This window comes from Cantharellus anzutake, assembly GCF_015039405.1.
Source record: "Cantharellus anzutake strain C23 chromosome Unknown EI90scaffold_22, whole genome shotgun sequence".
NCBI classification, from domain to species: domain Eukaryota; kingdom Fungi; phylum Basidiomycota; class Agaricomycetes; order Cantharellales; family Hydnaceae; genus Cantharellus; species Cantharellus anzutake.
This window is the reverse complement of record NW_024066972.1, coordinates 999,049-1,010,085: the sequence shown is the minus strand read 5'-3', so window position 1 is coordinate 1,010,085 and position 11,037 is coordinate 999,049. Positions and strand designations below refer to the sequence as shown.

At 47.5% G+C, this 11,037-nt stretch overlaps 1 protein-coding gene across 1 annotated transcript; it reads right to left on the bottom strand.

The window, feature by feature from the left end:
• Nucleotides 1-499: 499 nt before the first annotated feature.
• On the bottom strand, nt 500-1,978 carry EI90DRAFT_3154548 (uncharacterized protein; the record flags this gene model as incomplete). Its single annotated transcript, XM_039065935.1, has 5 exons — nt 1,622-1,978; nt 1,349-1,548; nt 1,152-1,295; nt 720-1,104; nt 500-684 (listed from the first exon to the last, which is right to left on the bottom strand). Exons 1-5 carry the CDS (start codon nt 1,935-1,937, stop codon nt 500-502), a joined length of 1,230 nt encoding a protein of 409 aa, XP_038916386.1. The 5' UTR covers nt 1,938-1,978.
• Nucleotides 1,979-11,037: the final 9,059 nt, after the last annotated feature.

The window sequence follows — 11,037 nt, the reverse complement described above, 5'->3', positions numbered from 1 at the left end:
CCCTCTCAGGATCTCCCATGGAAACACCAGGAGAGCCACAGCTGTGTGTGAGGGTGATGTGATGTGCCCCATGTGACCAACCCCACATGTATATAATAACAGCTGGAGTGGGAACTGAAGAAGTAGCCTTCTTCTCACATTCCCACTTCAGGCTAAGTGGTTGGAGATGCTCACCCCATGATGGGACCCCACTATGCACAGCCACTATTCATCCCATCGAGTCCTGTGCACCGGGACTTCGCTGCTTTCGGAGCTGTCCCTGACATTCTGGGAGCCCAGAGTGGAGGTCAGGATTGTACAGTGCCCCAGATGCTGACATACTCTGCTGAACTCCAGACCACCAGCTGGCCATGAAAGCATTCAGATGGACTTGGGAACTGTAGTATAATTGAGGAAGATCTTCAGTTTGGTTGCCAATGGGGGGATTGGGAGAATAGAGCAAGTCTGGGCTCCTGGGCAGGCCAAACATGGTCAATCTTTTACTCATTAAATGCATGACCTAGTATACACCTGCATCATGGGGAACCCCATCCACCCATTCGGTGACATGAGAAGTCAATTCCTCTTCAGCTGCACAAAAATATTTGCAACCAGCTGGGGTTTTGCTCCAGAAAAATAGCATCCAATCATCCTCATCCCATCCTTTATAGCCAACCAGGGGTTCCATAGTCTCAACCATATCCACTTCAGCACCTTCAGTAACCCCCCTGGAGCTGTACCACCACTATTTCCGTCATGCACGCGTTTTTGAATTGCTATGTTCCGATCATGAACTGTTCGAGAGGGGCCGCTGGGTTGATGATTTACTTGAACTTCAGGACAAGGAATGTTGCCGCGCTTTGAAAGCAGATGGCCATGACAACCCCACAGCTTGACAACTGCAGCACCATAGTTGTAATGGAGTATGAGGGAAGAGGGCTTGGATAGAGTTGTTCCTCGCAAAAAGCAAGCATCCTTGTTTGCCCTGGAAATCAGCGGGGGATCATCATCTAGACATTGGAGTGAAAACCGTTCGCCGAGCGGATACTCTAACTGCATTGCATCTAGGGGAAAGTCAGGACCATTAGGTGGCACATCACCAACATCTAAAATTCTATTCGGAGTCTGCATGAAGGGGTTAGGAATATCCAAGATAAGGAAAAATGAAGAACCTTAAGAATTACAAATCGACGTGCATCTATGTGCTGGTGAATATCCGCTCCAACGAAGAGCCCATTACGAATGTCGTTGATGGATCTAAGGTCCGACACATCCTCTTCATAGGCGTTACGTCCGGCGATTATTAGACGGAACCACTTGGACGAAGTCTGAGGCCATGCCAGCGCAATGATCAGCAATATAAACCCACCTCGTCTCCGCGAACATACGGGATGATGTGAGCTGCGTCAGGAAATGGGTCGTGTGTGAACACGCAGCGTTTATCGCGTTTAACGAGTTCTGCGCGGAAGCCCGCTCGACCCTCAGAGAGCGCCGAGTCCGAGTATGAAACGTTACTCCGCAGTTTAATGACTTCGGGATCGATTACACGCGCAAGCACATCCGTTCCATCTGTGTGGGTGGGATGGATGGTATGGATGGTCAGGCGAATGATCCAATAGGAGATAACGAGAACGCGAAGGACCTGCCGGAGCACAAACATAATCATAGGTCCCTTGATCGGCCAGCACTCCTTCGTCCCCAATATCTTCTCCCTGACGCGTTACTTGGCCTTCGATACCCAAAACACACCAACCAAGATAGCGGAGATACTTGCGAGGATGCTGGCACAACCGCGTAATTATGCGAACAGGTATGTCAAGGTAGAAGGCTCCATCGGCATTGGGAGGGCGGAAGAGAAAGAGCCAAATGTTCCCTGGCTTGGGGGTTGGATCCCTGAGGACAGGTCGACGTCGAGGGATTTCGACGTAGGCACGGTTAGGCAGTGTAGGTGAAGTCATCCTTGCTTCTGGTACGTTTAACTGGTTGTGCTGTTGTGTGGGCTCTTGCGATTCTCGTGCTCGTGTGAGGACGAAATCCGCAGTGTGAGGTCTCCAAGGTCGGCGACTCAAGCTAGAGGAGACTGACTGGTCGGCAACGCAGGTTACAACGTCGGGTGCTATATCGTTCAGTCCTATAGTGGAACAGAGAATAGTCATGTGCTTGACATGGAAAATGTCTCGAAAAAGACCAACTAGAGATAGTTCATATATTATAATCATATTTAAATGGTCAATGCGCGGAGACGGTCCAAGTTACAAGTAATCTGAAATCTGAACCACTGTTGACAGCATAATGCCTATGTGAGCACCGTTCATCGCACGCTGGCAGAGCACAGCAGGCAGGAAAGCATCGATTTTGATTTTGAGAGAACCATGCGACGTAAATATCGACCCAGAAAAAAATTAGACACACATTACCAATCTTGAGAATCGTCCTGGAGCCCGCTTTTCGTCAACAAAGATGCCTTCTTGGACAAGGCAGATGAACAGGGGTGAGATGACATCGATATTGATGTCACCTCTCGTGCTGATGAAGCGGGACACTTGTGTCCTTACTTTCGACTCTTCAAAGGATCGATCGTATCACGGAGTGAATTGAGTTGACTTCCAAGATGTCCGTATCACTGAAGATAGGGGAAGCAAGTATGAGTTGATAGCAAGATAACATTGTAACCGCGCGCGCGCGGTGAAGCAGTGAATGGGTGCAGAAAGTAATGAAACCAAAATAATGGGAGGCGCTACCACCGCGGAATGCTGGAGCATTGTGAATGAGTAAAACACGCAGCACACAAAGCAAAAGGGTATATGTCTGTAAAGATATGAACACACAGATATGCGTACCAGCATGTTGTCACGGCTTATTTGTCCAACGTAGATTGAAGGTGTTCTCATTAGTCAGATGAGTTGGCATTCAGGTATTCTTTCTGCTCGAGCTCCCTCTTCAAAGTGCAGATGTAGGACTTAACTTCTATGACTTTGTAATATTAGCATAGATGATCCGTTGGAAATAACAGTACTTATCTAAACCGCTTGAGTCGCTTCTGAATTTGAACCACTGTCGTGAGTGGCAAAGGGGTTCATCAACGCTCTCGCGCTCGATTCCGGACAGTTCTTTCCCTTTTAACAGACTTCATGGCCACCATCAAGGGGGGCCTACCTCAACGGTGCCAAACTTGTTTTGCACCTGTACGGTTGCCCAGCAGGGCCAGGTTGAACTAGAGATGGGCATGAACATGCCGGTTCATGAACCGGTTCATGAACGTTCATAAACTTTGGTTCATGAACCTGCAGGTCATGAACTTTCCCACGAACGGCCGTTCACGTGAACTGGTTCATAAACTTCAATACATCAATAGATTTTCTATTAGCCCAGCCACCGCAGACCACCGTTTAGCCACTACTTCAATTATAATTCCTTCTGCTTCGCCTCTTCAGAGTTCAGACACATGTTAGACACCCCTCTGATAATAGACTGGTCAACAGATGTAAGGTTATGGATGTCCAGGCTATGCAGTTGGGCTGGAATGTTGCAGGTGTGTGTCGATGTCATCCTTATCACATTTGCTCGGTTCAACTATCTTCAGAGCATACAACAGACCCCGGTGGAGGAGTGAATACTATGCTCACTTTAATCAAACACTCTCGCGGGTTCCAGCCAAAGGCATGGAACCAGCTCATTTGTCGTCTCATGTTTCATGTTTGCAAGTCAAGTCATCCTGGTTGCTGCCATGTGCAGAATCCACAGATAAGCTCAAACAGAAGACTATGAAATGTAATGTGGCTCATCTTGGTGTCATCTCATCCCTGAAAACTCTACTGCAGCAAAATTTGACCAACACTACCCATCGCATGCTTGTTGCCCCGAATGCATGCATGTCCAGTTTATCTTTCAAGCCAGTGCTGCTCATATCAGCCCTATAACTGTTATGGGAACTGTTAGAACCGGGCAGAAACGGACGACTCTGGAGTGGAATTGGAGACTTAGCGTGGAGGGACCTTGGCCTCAGCGACTCAAGCGGAGCGCTGTGCCATTGCTGTTTGTCCATTTGGTCCTTAATTTCACAGTAGGTGAGCAGGAAGTCTCTAGGGGGCATTTCAGGTCGATTTCGGACTAAAACCAAAAACGAGTATGTACAAGTGCCGATATATATAATGAAAGGGGCAAAAGCACAAGGAGAACAAAGGGTGACCGAATCGGAACGAAGACGTCCGAACGGGAACAAAGGGTAGAGGGAGCGGAGCGGTACCGAAGGTCATAAGGCAGGACCTGTGATACGTCCGAAAGGAGGTAGGGAGGGCGAGGCCCAGAGGGGCAGGAGGATGAGGGGAAGTGGGGATGATGACTAACTGGCTAGAATAGGAAGAAGCAGTAGTCCAAATAGGGATGAGGGGAAAACACGAGAAATACATTACAAGCGGTGAAAGTGCCGAAGGCGATCCACGAAGCTTGGGGGTTGCAGAGCTTATGGAGGTTACGGAGGCGGGGTTGAAAGTCCGAGGGATATTGGCAATGGTGTTCACGTAGTATGAGGTCACCAATGCAATGGACTAAGACCGAGGCTCGGAGTAAGGTACAAGCGGTGTCCGAGTGCAAAGTGCGGAACAGCGGTGGAAGGTCGTAACTTGGCGGAAGGGTGGCGGAGGAGTAACAGAGGGAGAAGAGAGGGGAAAGGTAAGGAAGAGGGAGTGGCGGAAAGGAGAGTAGTCAGGTCCAAAGGTGAGTATCGGAGCGGACGGGGGATGACGGGAGGGTGGAGGTGTTGTGAAGGGGGAGCGGAGTAGTAGGAGGGTGGTGTTCGGTCTGAGATGAGTATCGGAGCAGACGGAGATAGGGTCGGAGAGGTAAGGGGGGAGGTGTGTTGCCAAGACCGAAGATGAGTATCGGAACGGCAGCGGTAGGTTATGACTCCGGAGGTGAAGAGGGTGGAGGTCCGGAAGTCGGGTCGGGGTCGGGTATGCACGGATATGACAGCAACCTTGACAGTGAAGATGACGACGATACAGATGATGAGCTAGACTGGTACCCCAACTTGGGGTTAAGGCTAAAACCTTAACGAGCAAGGCTTGAGCCAATCAGAGAGCGAGAAACGGTGGACCCGCGCTATTAGGTAACCTAATATAATGTTCATGAATGGATTGTGAACAGTTCACAAACAGTTTGTGTGACCCTCCTTGGACCCTGAAAGTTCATGAACTTTGGTTCACATGGTTCACGTGAAGTTCATGCCCAACTCTAGGTTGAACTTTTGCATTGTGGCCACAGGTCACGTGACTCGTGGCTTTTGAGCTCACTGCTACCTATGAAGGAATGGAAGGAAGGGAGTGGTTGGGGAGTCTGGGGCACCCTAGGGCAGGGTGCTGAACCCTGACAACTGGGTGGCAGGGTACCAGGTGAAGTGGGGCTGGGTCAGGTGGGTGTGCCCTGACATCACCCCCTCCTTAAGCTGCTTCCCCTTGAAGTGGCCAGGTGGTTCTCCCTCTCTCTTCCCAGGGCCTGGGGGTGCTGTCACGGCCCCGCAAAGTCCCCGCCCCTCTACCACTTTCTGCACCCCCATTCTTACGCCGTTACTCGCGCCCGTTAATCTCGCCATTGCCCATCACTTAGCAGCGCCGATAGTGGTTCCCGTTCTACGGCCCCGTAGCAGCGCCTCCTTCGTTTTCCTGCCACCACCTGGGTTCCTCAACCATTCGGCCGGTATCGTTTTATTCTATTCACTCGCTTAACTAACTAGCGGTTGTTATGGTCGCCGCTGATCCGCTCCTTATGGACATTCCTTATTGACAATTGATTATTCCTTTATTGATATTTGATTTATACGTATATTGACATTCTGACCCGCGCGCCTAGATTGTCGGCTTATCCTTTCTGCCTCCCAACTCCGCCGTTCTCTGTTCCATTCATCTCTTCTGTTCCATTACCCTGGTCCTCATCGCTCTTTAGTTCTGTCGTACTTATCATCTCGTTCCCGTCCCGCGCCGGACCGACCGGTCCCTTCTCTGTTCTCCTTTCCTATTTATACTTGTAGTTTACTGTCGATGTACCTCAGTTCGAATATCGACTAGAATTCCCCCAAGTACTTTCATCTTAAGTTCGCCCCTCAACTTCATCCCGCTTAAAGTCAACATCGCCGCAAGGTCTTTCCCGCTAACGTGAAATACGGGACAGCCTAGAACGCGTGGCGCAACGCTCTGGCAAAGTCGTTGAAGCCGAAGTCCCAACCCCCTCGACGCCTTGCAACGGAGTAGCTCATTAGCTAAGTGTCCACTTACGCCGCCGTACTCCGCCCCGCTTCCCGCGATCCCCTCGAACACAGTTTCTGACAGGTGCATCCTGTGGAATTCCTCAATCCGGTTGGGGGCATGGACTAAGTGGTCCTGCTGGAGCCATTGGTTCTCTGAGTTTGGCCAGCCAGCAAACTTCACCAGATACCAGAGTTTCCAGCCAATTCAAGCAATGCCAAGAGCACTCATAGTATTGAAAAGCTCAAGAATGACAGAAAGAACTATTGTATATGGTCTATCCAATGTTGCATGGTCCTGATTGATTGGGGTCTTTGGAACTTTGTCAATCCCAAGTCACCAACCTCTGATCCCCCTTCTTCATTGGCTACTTTGACTACTGCCACTGCTACAGCCACTACTCCCCCTGCTACTGGTGCTACTGGCACTACTACCTCATCTACTTCCAATGTGCAGACGACAACAACTTCTAGTCTTACTCTCGAAGAATGGAATGAAAAAGATGAGTGAGCTCTCACCCAGATATGCCTCACACTGGAAGAAAACCCCCTCAATATTGAAAGAACCACAGAAGAGGCTTGGCTGGCACTGGAACAGCACTACTTGGGCCATGGTGCTTTAGATGCATCTGATCTAATGCACGAGCTACATCACCTCAAACTGGATGAGTCCAAACCATTGGAACCTCAAATTAACCAGATGCAGATAATGCATGGGCAACTTGTCATATTCATACAATCCCGACCTCCGGGCTCCCGGAACTCCGAACTCCGACTTCCGGTGTAGGAGAAATAACGGCCACACTATGGAAACCCATTATGGAAATATGCCAGATAAATCACAAAAACCTCATACGACAAGTAGATATGAGAACATAGAAGGACCTGAATTTTAACGAATTTTACGAATTTTTACGAATTATTACGACTATACACAATAAATCGAAAGAAAGAAAAATAACAAAAATACTTCAAGCTTACCATCAACAAGACGGAATTCTCGGGGGAATTTATAGCAAATATTAAACCAAGAATTAGGACAATCAACCAAGATTTGACTATAAAAATAATCAGAGAACCTCCATGGAAACTACTTTCCCATGTCCGCACACGTAGCAAGGATGGAAGTACCACAGAACAAAGATTCCTCAGGAACTAATGCAAAAGTCAAAGTCGTGTTTATAATAGGAAATGTAGGTGTCACCCAAACGGAACCAATGAGAGTAATTACAGGGGAAACTACCCATAAACGACGGAGATATGACTAAAACTCCTGCAAAACGAGGACAATGTCTAAAAAGCAAGCGCAAAGATTAACTAGTAACGACCGAGACAAGCTTGATAGCCCATTAGAAAGGAAAGGATCTACTCTTAATCCTCCCAAATTTCCATAATAAAAGGATCATGCGTTAATGAGAAATCCAATAACGGGAATAGCGACATCAAAAGTCCGAGCTCAGGGACAAGACAATGATTGCGTAGGATCCATAATTAAAACATACAACGAAATTTACACGGAAATTATGAAAAATAGGAAACTATAGTTATGCAAATTCTCAGCCCAAACGGTCCAGCCGTTGTGAAGTTATACCCATGACGAGAATATAGGAATCCGCATCATGTGTAATGACACGTGAGGGTGGCGATGCACAGGGAACCGGCCGTCGGAACCGAGATCCGCACTTCGGCAGATCGCGAAGACCAATTTCCGTCCAAATAAGGAAGAGCCCGGTCAAAACAAAGCATGAAAAGTGCAAAACAACGTTAGATCATGAGGGAAAAATCTGAAATAAATCACAGAAGCCCATATGAAAGAAATAAACACCCACGCATATCATAAATCCCGAACAACTAAACGAAAACGGCTCCCGCATACGAACAACTATGGGAACGATGCACGTGATTACCGAATGTGTGCGCGAAACTTTGCTAACTCAACGAATACAGGGAAATAGGACACAACCTTAGTACCATTGGAAAGGTGGGAATAAATGAAAATTTATAATACCAAGAACGTGAGAAAACATCCAGAAATGAATGAGATACAAGGACATGAAGTTAGAAACCTGAAAACACACGGGAAGACAGCTTCAAGAGGTCTAGAGCCCTAAATAAAATACATAAAAATATGATATCTTCGAGGACGACCTACTATAACAACGAACAATACATATGGAGGATTAGGATGTGATAATACAAAGGGGAATCAGGGAATATGAACGAAATTCACAAAAACTACTAAACTACGACGGACCATGGCGGGAATTTTAGGGAACGATGTTCTAATGAAGTAGAGAGCTATAACACATTCGTTTGAGTAATTCTTGATTACTAGCAACTTTTTCTTTCAGTTTTAAACCTGAATAATTCACTCATTTATCATTTCAGTCTCATTTTAACTAAATGTCACTAAATAAAATTGGAATAAATCAGCTGAAGGTCTCAGCACAGTCACACGCATAGTAATGCGAGGTTTGAATTCAGTATGACCAAGTCATAGCGAACTTAATGGGAAATATGGGGAATTTGAAATAGGGAACTGCGGCAAATGCGGCGCAGACAAATTCTAATTAACCATTAAAATAGCTTAGGCGAGGAAGGACAATAAGGATTCCAGGCGCAGTCTGACCGCAGTAGAGCCGCAGTTCAGCACAGCAAAGCGCAGTGGAACTATAGCGTGAAAATTTCACTTTTTATTCAGTTTGAGAAAAATACACTGTAAATAAATCCTGTAAATAGAAGGTAGAGCGTGAAAAAGGAAGGCGACCCAAGGAGTATAAAAGGGAGACCCTTTCTGCGACTTTTCGCCCCCCTTAGAGAAGTAAGAAAATAGAGTATTATTTTTCTCAAGCATTTCTGGTTGTCACTCCAGTGCGAAAAAGTGATATACAGTTAAGATTGCCACTGTAGTAAAAGGCAGCAAATAAGGAGAGAAATATTAAGTAGATATTTCAACAGGAGAGCTGGTTAACACTCCAGATTTCAAAGTGTAAACACAAAACAGTTATTTTGCTACTGTTAAAACAAGCGATAAAATAAAGACAAAAATAAAACGAACTCAAGGGACACTCCAGACACCATCCAAATTCATTAACTGAATAGAATCTTTGAAACTTCACCAAGTAGAAGATTAAATTCAAGTTTAAATCCAAATTAAACAACGCTACACAGAATTACACCTAGACAAATTAATAAATTTCAATAAAGAAACAGCTCCGCAGGGCTCGGTTTATCTGTAAGTCAATTCCCAGGAACTTTAAAACTAACCCATAAAAATAGAATTAGCCAAAACACTCGGATTGGTACTATATTTACAATAAACAACACTAGTACACTTCCCCATCCTAACTAAAGAACCAGGGAACAGCTTGGTGGTGGTCTCGTTTGAACCTCCCAACTGACCTTCCTTCGTTCTCTCCTTCAGCGCTGTGCCAAGTAACACGTCCATGCCCTAACTTACTAAACTGGCAACCAGAACTGAAGGGGGGTAAACTCTAGTCGATTTTATTACTGAGGTGTAACCTATGTACAAGTTGAGTATATATATAGTTACAATGAGGGTGGGCCCGCAAATGGTGGAGCCGAGCGGAGCAGAGCTAATGGGGTTAGACATTAGCTGATTGAATATTACCAACGAGTTGGGTCACGGGTTTAATGGAATGGTAGGTGTTAACCCAGAAACAGAAAGGAGGGATAGGCCCGAAGGTGGGCTTGCAGGGCAAGCAAGTGTATTGCCCAGCAGAGGTGGGAGTGTGCTAGCGGATGTCGGAGCTGTCCGGAAGCCTTCGGGGCTCCATACTCAGGGAGGCTGTCACGACCCGGCGTTCCCCGGGGCCAGACGACCTCCTCCCTGACCCTCTCCCACGCCCGAACACTCCCCGCACACTCCACTCGCCGCCCGTCACCGTCTAACCACTTCCCGCCACCTCTCCACAACTCCTCTCTTGATTGTCGTTGAACGACCTAGCGGTGCAGAGCGCCGCGACCTGTTGTCCCATGTTTTGCCGCACCTTGTTACCTCGCGGCGAAGGTCACGCTTGACCTTTGTTGCCTTGAACACGTGCTCTTTGTTTGTTTTCCTCCTTCTTTTCTCCGCCCGCAATCTCCGCGAGATCTGGCGACTTATTCCCTATTCAGTTTCCTAGCGCTTATATACAGCTTGTAACTAATGCTTGTACTGTAGTTCGAAATCAACTAGAATTACCCCCTAGAGCTTACCTCTGTCCCCGCGAGACCTCTGACCTTCTAAGTATCGGGACCGCGTCGAGAACGAGGCGCAACGCTCCTCCTAGAGTCGTTGAAGCCGAAATCCCGGCTCACTCGCCTAAGTAGCCTCGGCCTCGAGATCGGTGGGGTTTATCCCTCGCTAAAGCTCGGTCGGGTGTAGGACGCCTTTACCACTAGCGGGCAACGCTCGGTCGCCTACGGCTACCCTCGGCGAAGATTCGCACGGTTCTGACAGAGGCATAGGTAATAAATTGAAAGGAGGGGGTGGTGACCATCGAGGGGTACCGAGGTGATTGCGGAATACAGGAGCTCCGAGGTTAGTGAAGAAGGAGTGGAGGTAGACCAGAGGGATCAGAGGGAGTGGAAGTCGATGGCCGGGAATGGATATGACACACTGCCAGGATCTGCCGATTATGGGAACAAGGATATAGTTTGGAAACTGCAGAAGAGTCTATATGGACTAAAGCAAGCATCAAGGGCGTGGTACCAGAAGGCTAAAGAAGAATTTGGTCAACTCGGATTCACCTGCTGCGACTCCAATCATGCTGTCTTCGTCCATAGGGGCCAGAACAAAATGTTCTGTATTATTGCCC